Raw genomic sequence first — 27,031 nt, 5'->3', positions numbered from 1 at the left:
GGGCCCCCCACAACCCGCTAGTGGTGCGAGCCACTTCCTTGCTGAAATCATTTTTATTTGCATTTCACAAATGATCTTCATTGACAGTGCTTTAGTGCTTAAATAATTATAAACTTTCACTGAAAAGAAATAAAACATAACTTTATTAAAGTTGAAATTGTTTTTGTGTGAAGGTCATGTGATCAACAGGAAGCTCGAAGCATCTCATTTCTCATATGCGTTCTGTGTTCTCGCGGTTTGAGTTTGTTCTTCCAAGGTAACCTGCATGACTGACCGGTCAACACTATAACGCGAGCCCGTGCATGGACACAGCCATGGCCTTTGCTTCATTGCCTGCCATTATATACCTGATTTATTTTAGAAATTGGAACGCAAAAATGAAACGAAACTAACGTTCTTCAGACGTAGAAAAACTGACAAGCACAAAATCATTTTAGCATCGCTTTTAAGTGCTAATGATGATGGTAAAGACATAATCTAATAGCACATTTATCGAAAATAGGCAAATACAGATTAATAAACCTCGTCTGCTTATATGAAATATTTGATTTTGTCCTAATTTTACAGACCAGTTTCTAGTGTAAAACGCATTTTACTGGTGCAATATTAAAGAGTCTTTCACTGACATATTTTGCACACTGGTAATATTTTTCCTGAGACGTGTTTAGAACAGTTATGTCCTAATTGAATTAATCATAGTAATATAAGCACTGGACCCTTGTGTCTCAAATGTAAGCAACAGGGAAGGAGACTGAAGGGAATAATAAAGTTTATGTTTGGGTATTAACATTAACCCAGTATTTGTTGCTTCCCTTTTTCTCTGTTTTTTATTTGAATATTTTTCATATTTACTTTATATTATTTGCTTATTGGTTGTATTATTTATGAATCAATCTTTGCATTAATGTTAATTGTTTTGTTGTTTTCTTGAGTTTTTAATGAGTTCAGAATGTAAATTTTATTACTAAGTAGTGCATTTTCACTTTTGGCTAATTATTGTCTTTGTTTCTAATTACTGTCTTTCATAGCAGAGATTTTACTTTTGGAATTCATTAAAAAAAATTTAAAAAATCTAGAATTTTTCATAGAATCTTCAATCTGTTTGCCAAATTAAAGGGCACATAGTTGACCTCTTTTTTATGATTTAATATTAATATTATGGCTCTTCTGAGTGTGCCAGTTTAGGTTCAGTTTAAAACACAATTCAGATTTTTTATTATAATGTGTTAAAAAGTGTCATGTTGGGGGCGTGTCCACAGTTCGCTGATTTAGGGGTGTGTTGCTTCACATGTAAATTAATTTCGGCTTCCCGCCAACGTAACAAGGGGGCGGGGCCATGAGCTCACACGCTCTGCATTTGCAACAGAGTCTGACAGGCAGACTCAGAGGAGAAGGAGAGAGAGAATCACCATTCAGTCGTACATGTACATGTAGAGAGTACAAAATCATTTGTGTCTTTGTACAGTTTTACAGCCAGCTGTGTGCTAGTTTCAAGTGCCGAGCTTGTACACAGAAACTAATAACCACACACACTGAATTAACTTTGACTGAGGCACCGGATGCGCCGCTCGAAGCCGCGACACGGCACACCAGACACTCTCTGTGGCGCACCAGAAACATGAACTGTCCCGAATCGTCGCGCCACGCATTTTTGAATTCTAAACATAGGTTTCTGCAGCGGTCCGCGGCGCCCAGTCGTCGACTTGAGTGTACCCTGATAGAAACCTATGTTTATAATTCTAAAACGCATGCTAGTTAAGATCACAGGGAGCTTCTGGGATCGTGAGAAATGCAAACGGCTGAAGTATAAGGTAGACTCAATGAGAAGTACACATGTTTGCAAACCTACCTAAAGATACAACCAATAATTCCGATTAGAGCGATAATGTGGAGAATATTGCTCTTGTGTTGAGCCCAATGAGCCTTGCATCTAAAAATAGAGCTAGGGTGTTCCTTTAGTGATATGGCTTCGACTCACGCTGAAAATGGCGGACGTGAATCAACAAACTGAGGATATGATGACGCTCCTGTCAATAAATATCGGTGGGCGGGGGGACCGCTCTCCTACGTAAAGTTGCGGTCGATTTGAAAACCGCTTTAATTGGTCCACCGTTTTTTATGTTGTTAAATTGAAAAAAAAGCACTGGGTGTGCTTATATCACCCCAATATGACGGTCTATACACCATACATGCACATATGTCTGTCCAAACAGCTTGAAAAGTAGATTTTTTACCATAGGTGCCCTTTAATAAAATATGATTCAAACACTCCAGAAGGACCATGGAGTAGGAGTCACTGGTCCCTTTATTAAACATAGTTTAATTCTTTATCTTTGAAGCTGCTAGTTGACAGAAACAGTCCTGTTTTAAAATGTTCAAGTCATTCAGAGAGTTATTAAATAGAAGAAATCAGGCTTTACTTTCCTGTTACATTGATTGTATTTAATTAGCAATAAAGTGATTGTGGGCCGGTTTGCAATGGTAATACTCAAGGTAGAGCAAGGTAGGGCCCCAAAATCATTCTGCTTGGGGCCCCCAAATGTACAGGGCCGGCCCTGCCCAAACCTAAATACATTGGGAATGGCCTTAGTGGAGATAAACAGATCTGCATGCACTTTCCCAAAACATTGTTAGATCAGGAACATCATGTACAGTAACATGAGGTGGAGGAACTCACTCCAAAAGACTGCAATCCAGCCAGCTGACATGAGATTTTGTGGTCTGGCATCCTTCCTTCAATCCAACTTTAAACATGACATAAAATGAAAATCTGGATATACAGTGGAAGTCATAATTATTAACCCTCCTGAATTATTAGCCTCTAAGTTTTAATCATAATAGTTTTAATAACTCATTTCTAATAACTGATTTCTTTTATATTTGCCATGATGACAGCACATAATATTTGACTAGATATTCTTCAAGACACTAGTATTCAGCTTATAGTGACATTTACAGGCTTAACTGGGTTAATTAGGGTAAAGTTATGGTAATTAGGCAAGTCATTGTATAACAGTGGTTTGTTCTGGAGACAATCCAAAACTAATATTGATTAAGGGGGTTAATAATATTGACCTTAAAATGGCTTTAAAACAATTAAAAACTGCTTTTATTCTAGCTAAAATAAAAAAATAAGACTTTCTCCAGAAGAAAAAAATATTATAGGAAATACTGTGAGAAATTCCTGAATCTGTTAAACATCATTTGGGAAATATTTGATAAAGACAAACAAATTCACAGGAGGGTGATTAACTGTGACTTCAACTGTACCAGGACATAGCTAAATAATAAGACTTCAGTACTTGAAAATAACATACCGTGAACATCAAACGCCATTGTTTCCTTGTTCTCTTGTAAATCACATGAATATAAAATCATGGTGGAAAAAAGGCCAATCAGAACAAACACAGACTCTTTTGATTGGCCACAACATTTCCTTGTGAGATTACAGCAATGGTTTATTTTCTCCTTTTTTTTAAGTGTGTCAAAGTGTATTAAACATTCATTCATTCATTTTCTTTTCCGCTTAGTCACTTTATTAATCCAGGGTTGCCACAGCGGAATGAACCGCCAACTTATCCAGCACATGTTTTACACAGCGGATACTCTTCTAGCTGCAACCCATCTCTGGGAAACATCCATACACACTCATTCACTTTTAGCCAAAATTTCTATGCAAACTCAACACAGAAATGCCAACTGACCCAGCCGAGGATCGAACCAGCGACAGCACTACCATTGGGCCACTGCATCACCTGCATTAAACGTACTACACTGCAAAAAAATGCTTTCATTATTTAGAGTTTTTGTCTTGTTTCTAGTTCAAATATCAAAAAATTCTTATTCAAGAAGCATTTTCTAGACAAGCAAAGCATATTGGCTTGTTTTCAGAAATAATGTGCCAATATTAAGTGAGTTAAAGTTTTTCTTAAAACAAGCTAAAAAATCTGCCCATGGGGTAAGCAAAATAATATTGCCTTTCCTTTGGCATAAGATTATTTAATTTACACAATTGGCAGATTATTGAGCTTGTTTTAAGAAAAAACTCACTTAATATTGACTCATTATTTCTGAAAACAAGACAATATGCTTTGCTTGTCTAGAAAATGCTTCTTGATTTAAGAGTTTTGAGATATTTGGACTTGAAACAAGACAAAAATCTAAAGTAGGAAAAGCATTTTTCGCAGTGTATACAGTATCAGTCAAGTCTCAAGATATTTAATAGTAAGTAAATATTTATTGGGGCCACACGGTGGCTCAGTGGTTAGCACTGTCGCCTCACAGCAAGAAGGTCGCTGGTTCGAATCCCGACTGGGCCAGTTGGCATTTCTGTGTAGAGTTTGCATGTTCTCCCTGTGTTGGTGTGGGTTTCCTCTGGGTGCTCCAGTTTCCCCCACAGTCCAAACACATGTACTATAGGGGAATTGAATAAAACTGGCCGTAGTGTGTGAATGGGAGAGTGTATGGGTGTTTCCCAGTACTGGATTGTGGCTAGAAGAGCATCTGCTGTGTAAAACATATGCTGGAATAGTTGACGGTTCATTTCACCGTGGCGATCCTTGATAAATTAGGGACTAAGCTGAAGGAAATTGAATGAATGTTTACTGCCCTGGGCATATCTCAGAAATCAGTGTGTTTAAACACTCTTCCATTCTCTCCTGTGTGGTGTGTATACACATATATATATCAGGCAGTGGTAAGTTTCCTCTTCTTTGGTTCATTGAAGATGTTTTAACAATGCTAAACTCTTAATCCGTTCCAACATGCTAATAATATGTGTGACATTTCACACATGGCTCAGTATAATCATATGACACTTTCCCTGGACATGATCATTCTCCTCTGCAAATCCTGATTCTGAGCATAAACAGTTAAAGTCAGAATTATTAGACCTCCTGTATATTTTGTCCCCTATTTCTGTTTAACAGAGAGCAGATTTCTTCAACACATTTCTAATCATAATAGTTTAATAACTCATTTCTAATCACTGATTTCTTTTCTCTTTGCCATGATGACAGCACATAATATTAGACTAGATATTCTTCAAGAGACTAGTATTCAGCTTAAAGTGACATTTAAAGGCTTAACTAGGTTAATCAGGGTAAAGTTAGGGGAATTAGGCAAGTCATTGTATAACAGTGGTTTGTTCTGGAGACAATCCAAAACTAATATTAATATTGCTGAAGGGGACTAATAATATTGACCTTAAAATGGTTTTGAAACAATTAAAAACTTTTATTCTAGCCAAAATAAAACAAATAAGACTATCTCCAGAAGAAAAAATATTAGAGGAAATACTGTGAAAATTTCCTGAATCTGTTCAACATCATTTGGGAAATATTTAAAGAAAAAAAAAATCACAGGAGGGTGAATAGTTTTGTCTTCAGCTGTTGATTGTGAGTGATGGTGAATGTTTTCAGGTAACTGAAGGGGTTTCAGACAGGCATCTTAATGTTAACCTTCATTGAAAGTTGAACTCATTGCACTTTGTCAAACGCTGCTGTCTATCTAACAGCGTGTTGCCTTTGCTGTTGTGTTAATAACTTTAACACCACTCTCAGATTAAATATTACAGTCATAATCTTGTGTGATGTTCGACAGGGGTTTTTTGAGGAAGAGGAGAGTAAGGAGTTTATCTACAAAGAGCCGAAACTCACAGGACTGTCCGAAATTTCTCAGAGACTCCTCAAACTCTATTCGGACAAGTTTGGAGCTGATAACGTCAAAATGATCCAAGACTCCAACAAGGTGTGTATCGTCAGTTGCTGTATGTACATTTTTGACTCTTCTAAAGCATAAACATACTATAATATGTTTGCAGATATTTAAGAATCATGCATATTTATTTATCTGAAAAACAATGCTGAAGTCAGTTTGAAGGATGTAAGCTCATATAAGTCTTTGTTTTGGCCTCTATAACCAGCCCACTGCCAGTTTACATAATTATATTTCAGCACCAGGGGTTGCCTTGGTGGAAAACATGATGTATTTCATTTCGGTCATGAAGGCTGCCTCAAAATATGTGGATGTGGCCAAAAATGCGGTGCTGGAAAATCTGGAGGACTGGAGTTATAAAAATCCACATGAGGTGTTTTTTAATTAGGATATTTTAGATGAGATCTGAGAGCTCCCTCGTCCTCCATAGACGGCAACAGTCCAGAGACATTCAAAGTCCAGAAAAGTTCACTGTCAAAACATTCTGGGTGACTTCAGTAGATCAACTGGAATCATGCGAAGCTCCAAGAACCGTTTTGTGCACCAAATATTTGTTCACTATGTCTTCCACGTCAGATTAGGGTTCATGTTTACCACAAAATGCTAGCATGTTGCTTCTGATTTGAAAAATGAAGGCTGCCTCAAAATATGCGGATTTGGCCAAAAATGCTATATCTAAAGGACAGCAGCAGCCTCTGAAATAAGACGCAGATTCAGAGTTATAAAAATCCATATGAGGTGTTTTTAATTAGCAAATAATACTAATATTACAAATCAAAACATTAGCTGAGCAGCTTACAGTGTGAGGCTAAATCGTCAGGCATTCTCGTTCCTTTGTGTCATCAATCTGGCAACCCACATGTGCATTTACTCATCAGAAAAGGGGGCGGATAAAAAAACCTAGAATATTTTGAATTTGGACTGCAATACATAGTTCAGCCACTAGGAGTTAATCCTTCATACGGCACCTTAAATCTCTATTGATTATTTTATCTTCTCTCTGGCATTAAAGGATTGGTTCACTCAAAAATTTCAGCCCTGTTTTTAATGACTCATTTGAATCGTGAAATTAGGATATTTTAGATGAGATCTGAGAGCTCCCTCATCCTCTATAGACAGCAATGGCCCCCCGAGACGTTTAAAGTCCAGAAAAGTTCACTGTCAAAACATTCTGGGATTGGAAGGATTGGAATGACATGTGAGATAGTAATTAATTTTATTTTTGGGTGAACTAACTCTTAAATTCATTCCGCCCAGTAACATCATAGTAAGTTTGTCAGTAAAAAATTGACATTGCGTTATTTATTTTTTCTGCGATATATATTGTGACATGAATGTAATTTCACACGATGACTATTTTGAAAAAACTCATAATTTTACATTGATTGGGATGATTTCAAATGAAATTGCATCTGCATGAAATATACAAAATAATTTCATTAAAAGGAAAGATGAAAACAATAGAACAAAGATTCCTTGTGAGGCCACAGTGCTAACCACTGAGCCACCGTGCTGCCCAGAACAAAGATAAAGATGAAATAAACAAGTATTGTTTAACAAGTTTATGAGTCTAACAGTATTGAGATATAGATATTTTATAATCAAATATAAAATAACAGTGTTATAAATATATAATTCTTATTATTTTTTAAGTTACATAATTTATATATTTTTCTTCTATTTATAAACATATAAACTCAATCATTAGAGTCTAATCTAATTGTCCAGATGGTTTAAATTAACTTGAGATCTCTTGAGATCCTGCGATGTGACTATTGCTGATTTGCACATTACGATATCGATGCTGAAACGATATATTGTGCGGCCCTAGTGAGTTTACTTTTCTAATAGCGACTGTATACTTTAAAGTTACGTGGATTTTTTTTACAGGTGAATCCGAAAGACTTGGACCCCAGATTTGCCTACATCCAGGTCACCTACGTTGTGCCTTATTTTAGTGAGAAGGAACAGCTGGAGAAGAAAACCGACTTCGAGCGGCATCACAACATCGACCGCTTTGTGTTTGAGACGCCCTTCACTCTTTCTGGAAAAAAACATGGAGACGTGGAGGAACAGTGTAAAAGGAAAACCATCCTGACCAGTGAGACACATACATCAACATTACATCAAAAACAACACCACTTTTTACATATAACCCGTTTTATTTCTGATGAAATTAAAGGTGCTGGACACATTGATAGCTGAACTTCTGACTTACTGTAAAAAGCAATACCTTGACTTTACTTTAAATAAGTGAGTAAACTTGTTGCTTTAAAAACAATTAGTTGAATTTACTTTAGAAAAGTGAGTAAACCTACAAGAAATTAGTTGACTTTACTTAAAAAAGTGAGTTACCCTGTTGGTTTAAAAGTGATTAGTTCAATTTCCTTTTAAAAAAGGTGAGTAAACCTATGAGAAATTAGTTGACTTAAAAAAGTGAGTAAACTTGTTGCTTTAAAAGCGTTTTGTTGAATTTACTTATAAAAGTGAGTAAAACTGTTGGTTTAAAAGCGATTAGTTGAACTTGTTTTAAAAAGTGAGTAACCTTGATGTTTTAAAAGTGATTAGTTGACTTTACTTTAAAAAGTGAGTAAACCTACAAGAAATTAGTTGACTTTAAAAAAGTGAGTAAACTTGTCGATTTAAAGTGATTAGTTGAATTTACTTTATAAAGGCAAGTAAAGCCACAATAAATTAGTTCCCTTTACTTAATAAGGAGTAAACGTCACGCTTTAAAAGTGATTAGTTGTATTTACTTTAGAAAAGCGAGTAAAGCCACAATAAATTAGTTCCCTTTACTTAAAAAGGAGTAAACGTCTTGCTTTAAAAGTGATTAGTTGAATTTACTTTTAAAAAGTGAGTAAACTAGTTAATTTAAAGTGATTAGTTCAATTTACTTTAGACAAGCGAGTAAACCTACTAGAAATTAGTTGACTTTACTTAAAAAGTGAGAGAACCTGTTGTTTTAAAAACGCGATTAATCCTCAATAAATCCTCAAGAAATTAATTAAAGTGAGAAAACTTGTTCCTTTAAAAGCTTTTAGTTAAATTTACTTTAAAAAAAGTGAGTAAACCCACAAGAATTTAGTTGACTTTACTTAAAAAAATGAGTTACCCTGTTGCTTTTAAAATGATTAATTTTAAGTGGGTAAATCCGCAAGAAATTAGTTGACTTTACTCAAAAAAGTGAGTAAACTTGTTGATTTAAAAGTGATTAGTTGAATTTACTTTAAAAAGTGAGTAAACTAGTTGATTTAAAAGTGATTAGTTGAATTTACTTTAAAAAAGCAAGTAAACCTACAAGAAATTAGTTGACTTTACTTAAAAAGTGAGAAAACCTGTTGTTTTAAACGCGATTAGTTGAATTTACTAAAACAAGTAAATCCTCAAGAAATTAATTAAAGTGAGAAAACTTGTTCCTTTAAAAGCTTTTAGTTAAATTTACTTTTAAAAAAGCGAGTAAACCCACAAGAATTTAGTTGACTTTACTTAAAAAAGTGAGTTACCCTGTTGCTTTAAAAGCGTTTAGTTGAATTTACTTTAAAAAATGAGTAAATCTGTTGGTTTTAAAACGATCAGATAACTTTGAGTAAACCCACAAGAGATTAAAAAAGTGAGTAAATTTGTTGTTTTAAAAGCGATTAGTTGAATTTACTTTAAAAAATGAGTAAATCTGTTGCTTTTAAAATGATTAATTTTAAGTGGGTAAATCCGCAAGAAATTAGTTGACTTTACTCAAAAAAGTGAGTAAACTAGTTGATTTAAAAGTGATTAGTTGAATTTACTTAAAGCGAGTAAACTAGTTGATTTAAAAGTGATTAGTTGACTTTACTTAAAAAGTGAGAAAGCCTGTTGTTTTAAACGCGATTAGTTGAATTTACTAAAACAAGTAAATCCTCAAGAAATTAATTAAAGTGAGAAAACTTGTTCCTTTAAAAGCTTTTAGTTAAATTTACTTTTAAAAAAGTCAGTAAACCCACAAGAAATTAGTTGACTTTACTCAAAAAAGTGAGTAAACTTGTTGATTTAAAAGTGATTAGTTGAATTTACTTTAAAAAATGAGTAAATCTGTTGGTTTGGTAAGAATTTTTAGATATTTGGACTAGAAACAACACAAAACTTTAAAAACTAAACAAATATAAAAGAATTAAAATGTAACAGGAGGGCTAATAATTCTGACTTCAACTGTACATAATATATAGAAACACTCTGACATATATATTTTAATCATATTGTGTGTGTTTGTGTGTGTGTGTGTGTGTGTGTGTGTGTGTGTGTGTGTGTGTGTGTGTGTGTGTGTGTTGCAGCGAGCTCTAGTTTCCCTTTCTTAAAGAAGCGTATAGAGGTGGTGGAGCAACAGAGCACCGAGATGAACCCTATTGAGGTGGCGATAGACGAGATGAGCCGAAAAGTGTCTGAACTCAAACAGCTGTGCAATATGGAGGAGGTGGACATGATCCGTCTGCAGCTCAAACTGCAGGGCAGCGTCAGCGTCAAGGTAAATGCAGATACAAGATATATATGAGCAATATATGAGTGCCTTAGTGTCCCACCAGTGACTATATACAGCCATATCGCACTGCTACGAGAGTGATATTGCATTTATGCAGAAGTTTGACAGCATAACCATGTATATAAAAAAATGAAAATCAAACACGGAGAGTGTCAAAATCCTTTTGCATGAAGAACTACTTTCTTCCACTGTTCATTGACATCTGCAGCTGACAGAACAGCAGAAACCATTGCTAATAAACGTCAGTTTAGGGCTAGCATTTGACTGATTCTCTTGTTTAATGTAGAGTATTGTCTCTAAAGTGATGACAAAACAGGTGATTTTGCTGACATTTTAAGATTATAAGGCTGAACTGCATGAAATGCCATCAGTCTACAGAGATTTCCCAGTAATTCATTTGCAATCGGGATATCACAATAATTAACCCGGAAAAGGCCAAAGCAAAGCAAACACTATCAGATTACTATGGTATAAATTCAGCACTACAACATAGAAAGATCGACTTACCTGTTTTATAATGATTTGTTCAGCTGTAGTTTATAGTTTACACTGAGAAAACGCTGAGTTTCTCTCCCACTAAGGACTTATTATGCAGTCTCTCTTGCTATCTTAAATAATAAGAATATAAATAAATAAATAGCTAATTACCTCTATTTAATAAGAATGTAAATTTCGAATATATTCCATGATTTTGTTTTTATTTATTAAATATTTCGCAGGTAAATGCAGGACCCATGGCCTACGCCCGAGCCTTCCTAGAGGAAAAAAATGCCAAGAAATACCCAGACAACCAGGTCAAACTCCTGAAAGAAATCTTCAGGTACTGCTTTATTCACTGATCCTATCATTAAGGCTTCATATAAAACATTTAAAGCAAAAAGTTTTAGAACTTTTAAATCATCCTGGTGATACCTTTTCAAAAAAACATGCATCAGAGTGTTTTCATTTTAAAAATCTTGTCTAATGGTACTTAACCTTGTCTTTCACATTCCATTAAATTATGTTTCATGGTGAGAGCAGCTTGACAGTAGGTACATGCTGGCGGTGCATCATTATTCAGTAAATACAAATGAGTCAGCCTAGAGCAGGCATGGGCAAACTCGATCCTCGAGGGCCGGTGTCCCTGCAGAGTTTTGCTCCAACACTAATCAAACACACCTGAACACCCTAATTAGTGTCTTTAAGATCACTAGAAAGCTACAAGCAGGTGTGTTTGATTAGGGTTGGAGCAAGACTATGCAGGGACACCGGCCCTCCAGGATCGAGTTTGCCCATCCCTGGCCTAGAGTGACCAGTTCAGTCTGTTCATGCCTGGTCTCAAAAATATTGGATAGAGCAGGGGTCACCAATCTCGGTCCTGGAGGGACGGTGTCCCTGCAGAGTTTTGCTCCAACCCTAATCAAACACACCTGCTTGTAACTTGCCTTAACACACCTGCCTGGATGTTTCAAGTATACCTAGTAAGACCTTGATTAGCTTGTTCAGGTGTGTTTGATTAGAGTTGGAGCTAAAATCTGTAGGGCACCGGCCCTTAAGGAACAAGTTTGGTGACCCCTGGGATAGAGCTTTTCTTGTATATTTCAGTTGATTTCATGTAGTTTATTATTGGTTAATTAAAGATTTTAGTAATTAATAAAATTATGTTAACTTTGTCTGATTTTGATTACAATTCAATAACTGTAAAAGCAATAATTATTGTGAAACTAATATGTTTATGCACATTCCCAATGTTTTAATCAGCATTTTCTATCATGATGCTAACATAATTACTTAACTGTTTTGATTGAACTATTATTGAACTATTTTGAACATGCTTACATTCGGACATCATTAGTAAAACTCTAATATGTTGAACAGTTTGATGACCTTTTGAATATCTGTGCGTTAAGTATTATGGAAGACAATTGTAATTGTCTTGTTCTTGTCCTGCAGACAGTTTGCAGAAGCGTGTGGACAGGCTCTGAGTGTGAACGAGCGGCTAATAAAAGAGGATCAGTTTGAGTATCAGAGCGAGATGAAAGCTCACTATAAAGACATGCTCACGGAGCTCTCCGCCATTATGAATGAGCAGGTCAGTACACAATGCAGAAAATACATGTATTAATATCTTACTGGGTTATTAATGAACAGCAGATTCAAGGACTTTTTAAAGCAGCGCGTGTGTGTGAATACAAGATTGTATGGGTGTTTTCCAGTACTGGGTTGCAGCTGGAAGGGCATCCGCTGTGTAAAACATATGCTGGAATCGTTGGCGGTTCATTCCATTGTGGCAACCCCTGATTAATAAGGGACTAAGCCGAAGGAAACTGAATGAATGAATGATCAAAGAACTCTAAGGAAATGTGTGCAGTTCAATACTAGGGATATTCAAATAAGGTTTCTGAAACATTGATCACTGAATGTGTGTTATTTGTCAGTGTTATTGTAGAAGAATTTAAATTTCTACATTTTTTCGTTCTGTTTTTGACAATCGAGTACTATCGTTGACATAAAACCATAAACAAATTTAATTTTAGATTTAATTTGAGCACTTTCAAGGACCTGTGTTTTGTTTTTAAGTACTTTAAATGGCACATAGTTTACCTCTTTTTTTATGATTTAATATTAATATTATGGCTCTTCTGTGTCAATTTAGGTTCAGTTTAAAACACAATTCAGATTTTTTTATTATAATGTGTTAAATAGTGTCATGTTGGGGGCGTGTCCACAGTTCGCTGATTTAGGGGTGTGTTGCTTCACATGTAAATTAAGTTCGGCTTCCCGCCAACGTAACAAGGGGGCGGGGCCATGAGCTCACTCGCTCTTCGTTTGCAACAGAGTCTGACAGGCAGACGGAGAAGGAGTGAGAGGATCACCATTCAGTCGTACATATACGGCTCTGACACAGACCAAGCAGAGAGTACAAAATCATTTGTGTCTTTGTACAGTTTTACAGCTAACTGTGTGCTAGTTTCAAGTGCCGAGCTTGTACACAGAAACTAATAACCACACACACTGAATTAACTTTGACTGAGGCACCGGATGCGCCGCTCGAAGTCGCGACACGGCACACCAGACACTCTCTGTGGCGCGGCAGAAACATGAAGTGTCCCGAATCGTCGCGCCACGCATTTTTAAATTCTAAACATAGGTTTCTGCAGCGGTCCGCGGCGCCCAGCCGTCGACTTGAGTGTACCCTGATTGAAACCTGTTTAGAATTCTAAAACGCATGCTAGTTAAGATCACAGGGAGCTTCTGGGATCGTGAGAAATGCAAACGGCTGAAGTATAAGGTAGACTCAATGAGAAGTACACATGTTTGCAAACCTACCTAAAGATACAACCAATAATTCCGATTAGAGTGATAATGTGGAGAATAATGCTCTTGTGTTGAGCCCAATGAGCCTTGCATCTAAAAATAGAGCTAGGGTGTTCCTTTAGTGTTATCGCTTCGACTCACGCTGAAAATGGCGGACGTGAATCAACAAACTGAGGATATGATGACGCGCCTGTCAATCAATATTGGTGGGCGGGGGACCGCTCTCCTACGTAAAGTTGCGGTCGATTTGAAAACAGCTCCAATTGGTCCACCGTTTTTTATGTTGTTAAATTGAAAAAAAAAAGCACTGGGTGTGCTTATATCACCCCAATATGATGGTCTATACACCATACATGCACATATGTCTGTCCAAACAGCTTGAAAAGTAGATTTTTTACCATAGGTGCCCTTTAAGGCCTTGCATCTGTGTGCCTGAAATTCAAGTACTTTCAAGAAGCATGGAAACCCTGATCTTATGTTGTTGTTTTAGTAAATTCACACTGTGCTTCTTAGAAAAATAGTTTCCAGGAGGAAGATAAAACTGCTATGTTGTTTGCGGACAGATTCTTGCATGATGAGCTTTCTTACATTGCTGTGCGCTGGCATTATATTATTATTATTGTATTATTACGTATTTTGTGATGCGTATTTTAATTTTTCCCCATTTATTTATGCTTCTGAATTGCATTATGGGAGCTTTTTTTTTAATCCAACAGCTTTTAAGCTTTAAAAAAGTGACTTTTATTGACATTTTAATAGTTTGCAGTGCTATAGTGTCTGGGTTTGTGTTGTATATTACACTACAAAAAAACCTTGTAATACACTACCAGTACATTTTCTGCTATTTTACAGATTTATTTCTCTAGATATTATTTATTATACATGATATTATCATTTTAAACGACTAAAATGTCAATAAAAGTCTCTTTGTTGAACTGTAGAGTTGAATTTTCAACATCAAAAGTCGACAGAGCAGAAATCAACATCCCATAATGAAATTCATTAATTTTCCTTCGCCATTTTCATTCCTTCAGTCCCTTTATTCACCAGGGGTCGCCACAGCGGAATGAATCGCAAACTATTCTAGCAAATGTTTTACGCAGTGGATGCCCTTCCAGCTGCAACCCAGTACTGGGAAACACCCACACACACTATGGCCAATTTAGTCCTTCATTTTCCCTATAGCGCATGTGTTTGGACTGTGAGGGAAACCGGAGCACCTGGAGGAAACCCACTGCAACACGGGGAGAACATGCAAACTCCACACAGAAATGCCAACTGACCTAGCTGGGACTCGAACTAGCGACCTTCTTGCTTTGAGGCCACAGTGCTAACCACTGAGCCACCGTGTCGCCTATAATGCAATTCACATTCAGATATTTTTTACAGTGTGTCTTGTTTCGGCTGTGTGTTTACAGTCAGCGAGAACCGTGAATTGCTGAGATTTTAGTTTCATGTTAATGTGTTTCCAACTGAAGCGGAATATTGAGTAGGGGGGGCGGGGCTTTCTTTTTGGCACCATTCGCTCATAGCAACGGTAAAATGGGCGTGGTTAAGAATATTGTGGCTGAACGGTCAAAGTGACGTCAACAGAGGAGCCAATCAAAACGCAGAAGCAAATAGTCTGACTTTGAAATCTGATTTAGGAAAATAAAAATTTTAAATTCAGTGTGTTTACTTGCACTGATTAAATATTCACCTAAAGAATATATAATCTAGCTCCTCCCTTTAAAGGGGACCTATTATACCCCTTTTAACAAGATGTAAAATAAGTCTCTAGAGCATGTTTGTGACATTTTAGCTCAAAATAACACAAATAATGTTTTATAACTCTCTGAAATCTGCGTTTTGGTGACTGTCGCTTTTAATGCAAATGAGATTGTGCTCTTTTTAACAGAGGGCGGAGCTACAGATATCTGTGTGTCAGCATAGTGGCAGATTCAAAAACTAGACTAACATCCTATGCTAATGAGGGAGAGATGGTCACTAGTGGGCGGGGCTTTCCCCCTCTGATGACATCATACAAAAGGAGAATGTCAATCAAAGTGTTTCTGCAGACTGTTTATATCAAGTGTGATTATAAACAATACACTTAATACATGTTTACCATTTGAAGCTGGTTATATTCACACACTGCTGACACACACCTGTGCTTAAACCCCTTATAAAAGTGATTTTTGCATAATAGGCGCCCTTTAAAACAACAGCACAGCCTAGTTGATCTATAGAAAGCATCATAAACAATACTCGATGAACATAGTATCATACCTGAAACTTTTAATTACAGTAACATTCCCAGCACACTTAAGAAACTAGGTATCTCCAGAACGGCACAGTCTCTAATTGAAGATTATTGCTTAAATAATTTTTATTAATATATATATATATATATATATATATATATATATATATATATATATATATATATATATATATATATATATATATATATATATAAATTAATTAAATATATATATATATATATATATTGACATTGTTTTAACTACGAGTGTCGAGCAGTGACATACAAAACAGTTAAACGAAGCATTCACAGTTGTGCCTTATGAATAAAACACAGCTGTTGACCAATCAGCATCAAGAAATGAAAATATCTGCTTTATGAAGTAATAATTACTCTTTGTTTGTTTGTATGTTTCTATCTTTTAAAGATACCGTACACGAGACAACCAGGAACAGAGCGACACAGTGCCATCTGAGCTGCTAGTGAGTTTGGGAAACTGCTCACAGACATGTGTTTTTATTCTGCCTAGGAGTATCAGTATATGGACACAAAAGGAAAGTATTGTAGTTTTGTGGATGAAACAGAAAGACAGTGTAGTACTTGCGCACACACAATAAGCTTGCCAATATCATCTCAAGAATTACAGGTACATAGCATCCAATATGCCTTTTTTATAGACCTTCTTTTAATAACAAATCAATAAATAAAACAGTGACCTTATTAACTTGAGCTGTGTTCAACTAAGCAAATCCACATACAGGGCTTTCACTTCATCGTTTTTTACTGATCTATGAATACTGTTAGGATTAAGTTTCATTCTGTCGTCTTATATAATTGTGTTGAACACATCTCTAGTCTCGGAGTGAATGTAAAACCCGTCCTAACTTTCTTAAACTCCCAGCTCATTCATTACAAACATAAATGTTAATTTTATACATTTTTTAATGATTGTTTTCCTTCTGCTTCATGTACTGTTGTAAATTGTAAATAAGATTCAAATTTTAAATGTTCCTTTTTATATATTAAAAGATGCTATTCAAGTGTTTGTCATTGTGTTTTTATTTTTAAGTGGGACTTTGAATACAAATTTTGTTGCTCAAAACAGAAACTACTCGTTGGCCACTTTATTAGGTACGCCTGTCCAACTGCTCGTTAACGCAAATTTCTAATCAGCCAATCACATGGCAGCAGCTCAATGCATTTAGGCATGTAGACATGATTAAGACGATCTGCTGCATGTTAAAGCGAGCATCAGAATGGGGAAGAAAGGGCATTTAAGTGACTTTGAACGTGGCATGGTTGTTGGTGCCAGACAGGCTGGTCTGAGTGTTTCAGAAACTGCTTATCTACTGGGACTTTCACGCACAACCATCTCTAGGGTTTACAGAGAATGGTCAGACTGGTTCCAGCTGATAGAAAGCCAACAGTTACTCAAATAAGCACTCGTTACAACCAAGGTCTGCAGAGGAGCATCTCTGAACACACAACACGTCCAACCTTGAGGCGGATGGACTACAGCAGCAGAAGACCACACTGGGTGCCACTCCTGTCAGCTAAGAACAGGAAACTGAGGCTACAATTGGCACAGGTTCACCAACATCGGACAATAGAAGATTGGAAAAACGTTGCCTGGTCTGATGATTTCTGCTGATTCGGATGGTAGGGTCAGAATTTGGCATCAACAACATGAAAGCATGAACCATGGTGGTGGTGGTGTAATGGTGTGGGGGATATTTTGACTTTGCGCCCATTAGTACCAATTGAGCATCGTGTCAACGCCACAGCCTACCTGAGTATTGTTGCTGACCATGTCCATCCCTTTATGACCACAATGTACCCATCTTCTGGTGGCTACTTCCAGCAGGATAACGCACCATGTCATAAAGCGTGAATCAATGAGTTCACTGTACTCAAATGGCCTCCACAGTCACCAGAACACAATCCAATAGAGCACCTTTGGGATGTGGTGGAACGGGAGATTGGCATCATGGATGTGCAGCCGACAAATCTGCAGCAACTGTGTGATGCTATTATGTCAATATGGAGCAAAATCTCAGAGGAATATTTCCATTATCTTGTTGAATCTACGACATGGATTAAGGCAGTTCTAAAGGCAAAAGGGGGTCCAACCCAGTACTAGTATGGTGTACCTAAATAAGTGGCCGGTCAAGTGCTATTAGTTCAGAAAAACTATTTTGTAGAACGCAAAACAATATTTACTTTATTTTTTATTATTGTTATATCAAAGAACTAAGCCTTTCACCTTCAGTCTAAGCAGAATCACACACACACGAGCTTATAGAGAAAAGTATTTGTTACATAGAAGTTTATATAGAGCTTGATGCTTATTTAAATACAAATAGTGAACGCAAAGGGAGCAATAACTGTGAAAAGATAAAGTTTCTCTGGCATCAGATTAGACAATTATTTTCTACTTTCTTAGTAGATTAATAAATCCTGCTGAAAATGGCAATTCGGCACCTCAGATTTAAAAGAAAGCAAAATAATAATAATAATAAAGATAAACGATGCACTCTTGCAAAACAATAAAAAAAATTACTTTCATTTTCATAGAAAATAAAATGTTGATTTTTATCACTATTTTAGAGTCTATTATTAACTATGTATTGAAATACTGATGCAGTAGCTGCTAATAGTTTGGCCACATTCAAATTCAAGCAGTCGTGTAACCCATATAAAATAAATCAGCAGTAGTTTAATGTGTTCAACAAATCAGGTGAAAATAAATGAAGTGTTTATTCGAGTTTCTCGTCCCCTTCCTCCACATCTTTGAGACTGAGCACCTCAAGAGTTCCCTTTCCTTTGGTCTCACAGCGGATGAGTTCATCAATATCCCGAAAACAGCCTGGGTCTATCAAACACACCTGAAAAAGCAGAAAACAACACCTATAAAACATGGAGGACATAAATAAAATGTCTCTCTCTCTCTATCTATCTATCTATCTATCTATCTATCTATCTATCTCTGGTTATTTCACTTTTACATTAATAGTTCATCTATTTACTCACCCTAAAATCGGTAACCATTCACTACCATAGTAGGAAAAACAAACACTATGGAAGTCAATGGTTACAGGTTTCCAGCATTGTTTTAAATATCTTCTTTTGTGAGCAGAGCAAGTGAAGGAAAGTAAAAGGTGACAATTTTCATTTCTGCGTGAACGATCCCTTTAACACGTCTTATGAAACAGATCAATAAAAACCTTTTACAAAATGTACATTATTATCTCAACATCACTGACTTCTGGGGGCTGTCAGATGCACAATCGTTAATCGAAAAGAAAAAACAGAAAAGTTTAACAGCAGACGGCACTCTAGGCTAGTTTAGACAGCAGACGGCGCTCTAGGCTAGTTTAAACAGCAGACGGCGCTCTAGGCTATTTTTAAACAGCAGACGGCGCTCTAGGCTAGTTTTAAACAGCAGACGGCGCTCTAGGCTAGTTTTAAACAGCAGACGGCGCTCTAGGCTAGTTTTAAACAGCAGACGGCGCTCTAGGCTAGTTTTAAACAGCAGACGGCGCCCTAGGCTAGTTTTAAACAGCAGACGGCGCCCCAGGCTAGTTTTAAACAGCAGACGGCGCCCTAGGCTAGTTTAAACAGCAGACGGCGCTCTAGGCTAGTTTAAACAGCAGACGGCGCTCTAGGCTAGTTTTAAATAGCAGACGGCGCTCTAGGCTAGTTTTAAATAGCAGACGGCGCTCTAGGCTAGTTTTAAAAAGCAGACGGCGCTCTAGGCTAGTTTTAAACCGCAGACGGCGCTCTAGGCTAGTTTTAAACAGCAGACGACGCTCTAGGCTCTAGGCTAGTTTAAACAGCAGATAGCGCTCTAGGCTAGTTTAAACAGCAGACGGCGCTCTAGGCTAGTTTAAACAGCAGACGGCGCTCTAGGCTAGTTTAAACAGCAGACGGCGCTCTAGGTTAGTTTTAGACACCAGACGGTGCTGTAGGCTAGTTTTAAACATCAGACAGTGCTCTAGGTTAGTTTTAGACATCAGACGGTGCTCTAGGCAAGTTTTAGACATCAGACGGTGCTCTAGGTTAGTTTTAGACATCAGACGGTGCTCTAGGCAAGTTTTAGACATCAGACGGTGCTCTAGACTAGTTTTAGACATCAGACGGTGCTCTAGACTAGTTTTAGACATCAGACTGTGCTCTAGGCAAGTTTTAGACATCAGATGGCGCTCTAGGCTAGTTTTGGACATCAGACAGTGCTCAAGGTTAGTTTTGGACATCAGATGCTGCTCTAGACTAGTTTTAGACATCAGACGGCGCTCTAGACCAGTTTTAGACATCAGACGGTGCTCTCGGCTAGTTTTAGACATCAGACGGTAATCTAGGCTAGTTTTAAACATCAGTTGCTGCCGTAAGCTAGTTTTAGACATCAGATGCCACTCTAGGCTAGTTTTAGACATCAAATGCTGCTCTAGACAAGTTTTAGACATCAGACAGTGCTCTAGGCTAGTTTTAGACATCAGACGGTGCTCTAGGCTAGTTTTATACATCAGACGGCGCTCTAGGCTAGTTTATACCAGCAGACGGTGCTATAGGCTAGTTTATACCAGCAGACGGCGCTCTAGGCTAGTTTTAAACAGCAGACAGTGCTACAGGCTAGTTTATACCAGCAGACGGCGCTCTAGGCTAGTTTTAAACAGCAGACGGTGCTATAGGCTAGTTTATACCAGCAGACGGCACTGTTAAAAACTAGCCTAGAGTCCCATCCGCTGTTAAACTCTAATATCAGGACTGATTCAAGATAAACTAATCATGCATTTTGCAATCGTTGAACTCATCACTGTCTGTACCACTGCCCAAATGAATGGACACAACATACAGACTCACAACCTGTTTTCAAAAAAAAAAAAAACTGGTGACTTGCCATCTCCAGCTGGTCATCAAAGTCCTCATTTTCCACTGCCTTTATTAATGGTTTGAGCTTTTCCTTCAGTCTCTTCCCATCCTTGGCTGGCAGGACGAAGCGCAGACGCATGTGAGCTCTCTGAATCTGAATGGATTCCTTCAGCTGTTTGATGACCTCAAGAGCCTGCAGGGGGAGACACTGAGTCTAATTATTACCATCAACACCACTACTTTATGTCAGTTTTTCAGTAATCATGATGTGGTATGTAGATCAACTCTAATCAAGAGGTGATGAAAATGTGTGTGATGGGATGCATTAATAGACTTTGCAGCGTTTCCAGCACAGTATAAAACATCTGAAATGTTGCTTTGGTCTTTCTAAAACCTCTCAGCTGTCAGTCCGTCATCACAGTGCTTCAGTATTATCATTCTTCTATCATTATTCCCTCCAGAACTGTCTTAAGCATCTTTCTTCACTCCCAAAGAGCATCTCACGCCTCCAAAAGTAACTGCATTCACCGCGTTCATTGCATTACGTCTTCATCTTCTGAGGCGCAACTCATTTATTAGAGAAGAAAAAACACCACAGTGGTAAATCCCAACACACTAAACTAAATTTGTCTGACTGATATTTGCTCCAGTTTATCAGGAAGTGATGATTTTGTTCTCTTTGACTCTGGATGGAAACGTTTTATGCAATATTCCAGTGTTGCGCATGAATCTAATTCACATCTTTGAATGGAAGCATAGCTACAGATCCTCCAATGACCAATGTCTACTGACCTGCTGTTTAGTGCTTTTGTTTGCTTTAACAGAGAAGTGGATGTCCTTCATGGCTCTCTCAATAAGGCTCACTGTATAGGGCCGCTTGGTCTCAGGATTCACACATTTTTCAGCCACAATGGTTGCAATATCACGAAACATCTGCTCCAGTTGACTCTGTCGTTCCTTGTCTGATACCTGTAGTTCTCCTTTAGACAAAATCTGGAAGCACAGACAAAAAGAACATCCATTTATGAAACCGTTAAAGATTTGTAAACATTTCCCCGCTAAATAGATTGCTGTTAGGGAAAAAGTAGATGCAGAAGGTTGTTATCGCAGAATAAAGCCTGACAACAGCCCGATGTAAAGACTGAAGACTGTTTCTGTGAAAACAACAATCCTGGATGTACTTTATCCTGCTTATTACAGGGCTACTAGTACCAAAACATAAAAATTAGACACATAGTTATGAGCCGTAATAGTTTATTAATTCTTTAATTAAACACTAAGCTGACAGAAATGACAGAAACAGCTAATGGAGTATACACTAACCTGCACATTATTCAGACACAAGATGGCGCCAAACAGTCAAAAATGCAAAGCTGACAGAAACGAAACCGGCTAAATGGAGTATACACTAACCTGCTCGTTATTCAGTCACAAGGCAGCGCATAACAGTCAAAAACCATCCAATAACGAAACAGTTAAAGATTTGTAAACAAAATTTGCCTGCTAAATAGATTGTTATGTTAGGGGAAAAAGTAGATGCAGAAGGGTTTTATCATAGAATAAAGCCTGACAGGTTTATCAGCAGCCTGAGGTAAAGACTGAAGGACTTTATTATGCAAAAACAACCATCCTGGATGTACTTTATCCTGCTTATTACACTGCTACTTGCACCAAAACATAAAAATTAGACACAAAGCATAGTTATGAGCCATAATAGTTTATTAATTCCTTAATTAAACACTAACCTGACAGAAATGACAGAAGCAGCTGATGGAGTATACACTAACCTGCACATTATTCAGACACAAGATGGCCCCAAACAGTCAAAAATGCAAAGCTGAGAGAAACATAAACCTGCTTAACGGAGCATATACTAACCAACTTATATTATTCAGTCAGAATACGGAACGTAACAGTCAAAAACCACCCATTAATGAAACAGTTAAAGATTTGTAAACAACATTTTCCTACTAAATAGATTGCTATGTTAGGGAAAAAGTACATGCAGGAGGTTGTTATCGCAGAATAAAGCCCGACAAGTTTATCGGCAGCAGAGCAGTAAAGGGTTTATTCTGCAAAAACAACTACCTGGATGTACTTTATCTTGCATATTACACGGCTACTTGCATCAAAACATAAAAGCTAACATAAAACACTGTTCTGAGCCATAATGGTTTATTAATTATTTAACTAAGCACTAAGCTGATAGAAATGAAAACAGCTGATGGAGTATTCACTAACCTACGTATTATTCAGACACAAGCCAAACAGTCAAAAATGCAAAGCTGACAGAAACGAAACCGGCTAAATGGAGTATACACTAACCTGCTCATTATTCAGTCACAAGGCAGCGCATAACAGTCAAAAACCACTGATTAATGAAACAGTTAAAGATTTGTAAACAACATTTCCCTGCTAAATAGATTCCTATGTTAGGCATAAAGTAGATGCAGAAGGTTGTTATCGCAGAATAAAGCCTGACAGATTTATCAGCAGCCTGATGTAAAGACTAAAGGGCTTTATTCTGCAAAAACAAGCATCCTGGATGTAGTTTATTCTGCTTATTACATGGCTGCTTGCATCAAAACATAAAAATTTAACACTAAACATAATTTATTATTAATTCTTTAATTAAACACTAGGATGTTAGTAATGAAAACAGCTGATGAAGTATACAATAACCTGTGCATTCAGACACTAGAAAAAAATGCGAAGCAAAACGGCTGACAGAAACTAAACCTGCTGAATGGAGTATACACTACCTGAAGTATATTTTTTAGTCACAGACATTGCCTGTTGGTTTGTGATTAATAGTTCAAATGTTAACAAAAAAAAATTAAACATAGTAAAATAGTAAGAACAGTCATGTTCCTATGAATCCCATAGCTTTGACCATTCAGATCACCTGTTTGCATATTTCAGTCAGGTCATCTGTTCCAAAAGAATTGGATAGGTCTTCTTTCTTCGCCACTTGACCCTTGGACACGTTCACAAACACTGTGTTGGTTTGCAGGACTTCATCAAGATCTTTCTCCCTAATACAAAAGACAAAACATTAGTACAGGTAATATCAAACCTAAAGCAATCATGACACTTACATTTCAAAATCCTACAGACTTACTAGAGATAGGGGTTTGTAGATATTTGCTAATAATAATAAAAAAAATAGGTTAAAAAAACATTTTCCCTTGGAACGTTAAGGTTTTTATATTTACGTTTTTTTTATATCTAATGTTGTTTTGAAGTAGGCTTGGGCAGTAATATGGTTATATAGTCTTGTGGTATCTAAAAATAGCAACGATATCAGTTTCAATACCATCATAAAAAACAATGCACTTGTATAGGAGCCAAGGATTAAATATAATTTATTTTAAAAATTACATATGCATGGTTGTCATCAGGAGAAAGAGAGACGTGGGGAAAGATGGCGAGACGTGCACCAAGTGACCTGGTCTCAACAAAGAACACAACTTCTGCAGTTTGGCAGTATTTCAGGTTTCGACCAAATGAGAAGGGAGAGGCGGTAAATACGGCGGTAAATTTGCCAATTGTGCAACAAAAAGGTGACCGCAAGAGATGGAAATACCTCAAAACTAAAGGTTGCATATACAAAACTACCATCCACTAACTGCTGCGAGGATGAACCTGAAGTCACTCAGTGCGACAGTTTCAACGCCTCCCGATGCAGGACCAACAACATCTAGGTCCCCAGCCAGGACGCAGCCAATAATAATGGTGGCTATCAGGAAAACAACAAAGCACAAAAGGGACAGTGTCCATTGAAAAACCTGTCCGGATGCAGTGACAATACTTGGTGAAGGAAATGGTCTTTTTCCACACAGTGGGGGAAAAAAAAAAGTCTTTTAAGGACATGGTAAAATGTAATTAATTTGTGTGCACGTCTCTGCGTGAAAACTGTTCTGGATGTTTATGTTAATTTAATTCTGTTTGACTGTTGTATTTGCATGTTTTTATAAACTGTTATTTGTCACTAATAAAAAGTTGTTAATACTGTTGCGCATGTTATTTCGTTATTGTTTCAGTATTATTGTTTGGTATTCAGTTTCTGTACAGTTTAGGCACAAGCCAACAGTTTGGTGACGCTGTCTGAGCCTTACATCCTATTCTTTCTTTATTATTCATGGTAGTATTGTATACAAAAGGTAAAATAAAGAGGAGGTTTAAGTCTATTTCGAAGTCATACTTACATGTGATTTCAGATCTAATATTCAAAGTTACCATGGTAAACATTATAGGAAGCATGTCAAAAGTTGTCACTGAACAAATGTGCAAATAGAAAACCAACTTTACCTCAATAAGCATATTTCTTTGCCTGAGACATTTAGATCAGAGGTGCTCAACCCTGTTCCTGGAGATCTACCTTCTTGCAGATTTAATTTACAACCCATATCAAACAGCTTTATCAAGGGCTGTTCAGATCTGAATTAATCGGTTCAGGTGTGTTTGATCAGGGTTGGAGCTGAACTCTGTATGAAGGTAGATCTCAGGAACAGGGTTGAGCAACCCCTGGTTTAGATGAAATGTTTATCATCTCGGAGATGAAATAGCAATTGTAATATGAACAGAATATTATTTTTTAGCAATAAAGATTTTGTTAAGACAATTAAGCTGCTAAAAAAAGTTAGTGAATGACTGAGCTGAAGAGTTGCTGATTTAATAAATTTTAGCAGCTCTTATTTCAGTTAATTTGACAATGTTACACTTTTATCAACAATTACATTACAACAGATTAACATATTTTAACACTTTTATAATAACATAGCATACTGAGGTAAAGTTAGTTTTATATTTGCACATTTGTTTAGGGCAGTGACGCCCAAATTAGGGCCCGTGGGCCAAAGTTGGCCCATTGTAACCTTTGATTTGGCTGAAAAGAGAGTGAGAGGTTGGGGGAAATGCCTTTAAAAGAGATCATCGTTTCTAATTTGACGTAAACTTTTTTGGTTGTTGGTTTTATTGCAGAACTGTTTCAATTAAATGTAAACGAGTCAGATTTTTTAAAATGTACAGTAAATAATGTTACTCGATGGATAGAGGACTACGGTGCGCAAATCAAGGCAAAGTGTTTCAATCAACAGTGCTCCATTTAGTCATAAATGGATTGTTTTAACAATTTCATTATAAATATAAAAAGATGCTGCCTTAGTTTATATAAGCAATGTTTTTTAATTATTTTTAAATATTATTCAATGAATTAGAAAATTACCCATGGCAACTTTATTTACCTTCAGCTCACTAGCCTCAATCAAGTTGGGTTTTTGGCCCTTCATAAGAAACAGTTTGGGCATCCCTGGTTTAGGAACAACTTGTGACATGCCCCTTATATTGTAGGCCTGAAATCACATGTAAGTATTAATACAAAATTAGCATTAATGTTACTTAATTGACTGAACAGTGTTGTACTTTGATAGTCATTGGCTGCTAATATGACTTCACTATTTAGAATTAGCTAATAATACTTTTCTGAAATAACATTAATAAGTAGAAAGTGTCAATATAGTGTGAATATAAAACCAAATTTACCTCATAACACAACATAACATAACAATTAAGGTTTTATACTCGCACATTCTTTCAGCGACAACTTGTGATATGCTCCCTATATTGTTTACCATGGTACACTTTGATAATCGGGTATGAAATCACATACAAGCATGACTTTAAACAACATTAGCACTGTTTCACTGAATGTAAACAATGCTGTATTTTGATAGTCATTGGCTGCTAATGTGATTTCCCCATTTAGAAAATACTTTTCTGAAATGATATTATTAGGAGAAAGTCCGAATCTGCGGATATAACCAACTTTACCTTAACCCCAACATTTAACATAACAAAACAACATAACATTACATGACATAACATCGTGACAGGAGCATTTGGTGACACTTACGCTCCAGATCTCCAACTCATCACTTTGTTCTTATAGCAGGCTATTTCAAATCTTTTCCCCCCTTTCTTCATCCTCACGACGGCAACATTTGTTAACCTGATCTGGTTAGTTGGTGTGAATATTGACATGTTTAACTCTCTTTATGAACGTGCTGTTCCACACTGCTGTCTTCCTGCTTCTTCCTCGTTTAAAACTGCGTCAGTATCAGTGACGCATAGGCGCAGCGACACCTACAGGGTTGGAAACATTTGCTGTCTCAATTCGCATACTCATGCTACGTGCTAAAAGTAAGCATACGTTTGAGTCAGTGGTGTAGTCCTAAAACAAATAGGTGGTGTACTATTACCCACCCAATCCAAATTTTAAAAGTAGGCAAAGAAACGACGAAAGTCAATGTATCTTTGATTCATTTATATATATATATATATATATATATATATATACACACACACACACACTGCACAGCTGTGGTTTGCTGACT

At 36.8% G+C, this 27,031-nt stretch overlaps 2 protein-coding genes across 6 annotated transcripts in view; one reads left to right on the top strand and one right to left on the bottom strand.

Annotated features, from left to right (window-relative positions):
- dock10 (dedicator of cytokinesis 10) overlaps positions 1-16,797 on the top strand; it is a 167,497-nt gene extending 150,700 nt beyond the window's left edge. For all 5 annotated transcript variants that reach the window (XM_056473282.1, XM_056473285.1, XM_056473284.1 and 2 more), the window contains 6 exons: positions 5,602-5,748; positions 7,606-7,816; positions 10,023-10,213; positions 10,948-11,048; positions 12,161-12,299; positions 16,195-16,797. In XM_056473282.1, the coding sequence (XP_056329257.1) occupies positions 5,602-5,748; positions 7,606-7,816; positions 10,023-10,213; positions 10,948-11,048; positions 12,161-12,299; positions 16,195-16,242 (837 nt within the window). In that variant the 3' untranslated portion in view covers positions 16,243-16,797. The remainder of the gene's footprint in view (positions 1-5,601; positions 5,749-7,605; positions 7,817-10,022; positions 10,214-10,947; positions 11,049-12,160; positions 12,300-16,194) is intronic.
- A 1,666-nt stretch (positions 16,798-18,463) lies between these two features.
- Positions 18,464-26,742, bottom strand: sbds (SBDS ribosome maturation factor). Its single transcript, XM_056473287.1, has 5 exons — positions 26,551-26,742; positions 23,542-23,671; positions 21,429-21,629; positions 20,665-20,829; positions 18,464-18,652 (listed from the first exon to the last, which is right to left on the bottom strand). Exons 1-5 carry the CDS (start codon positions 26,676-26,678, stop codon positions 18,524-18,526), a joined length of 753 nt encoding a protein of 250 aa, XP_056329262.1. The 5' UTR covers positions 26,679-26,742; the 3' UTR covers positions 18,464-18,523.
- Between the last annotated feature and the right edge of the window lie 289 nt (positions 26,743-27,031).

The sequence above is a fragment of the Danio aesculapii genome, chromosome 15, assembly GCF_903798145.1.
Source record: "Danio aesculapii chromosome 15, fDanAes4.1, whole genome shotgun sequence".
NCBI classification, from domain to species: domain Eukaryota; kingdom Metazoa; phylum Chordata; class Actinopteri; order Cypriniformes; family Danionidae; genus Danio; species Danio aesculapii.
This window is presented reverse-complemented; position numbering and strand designations above follow the sequence as displayed.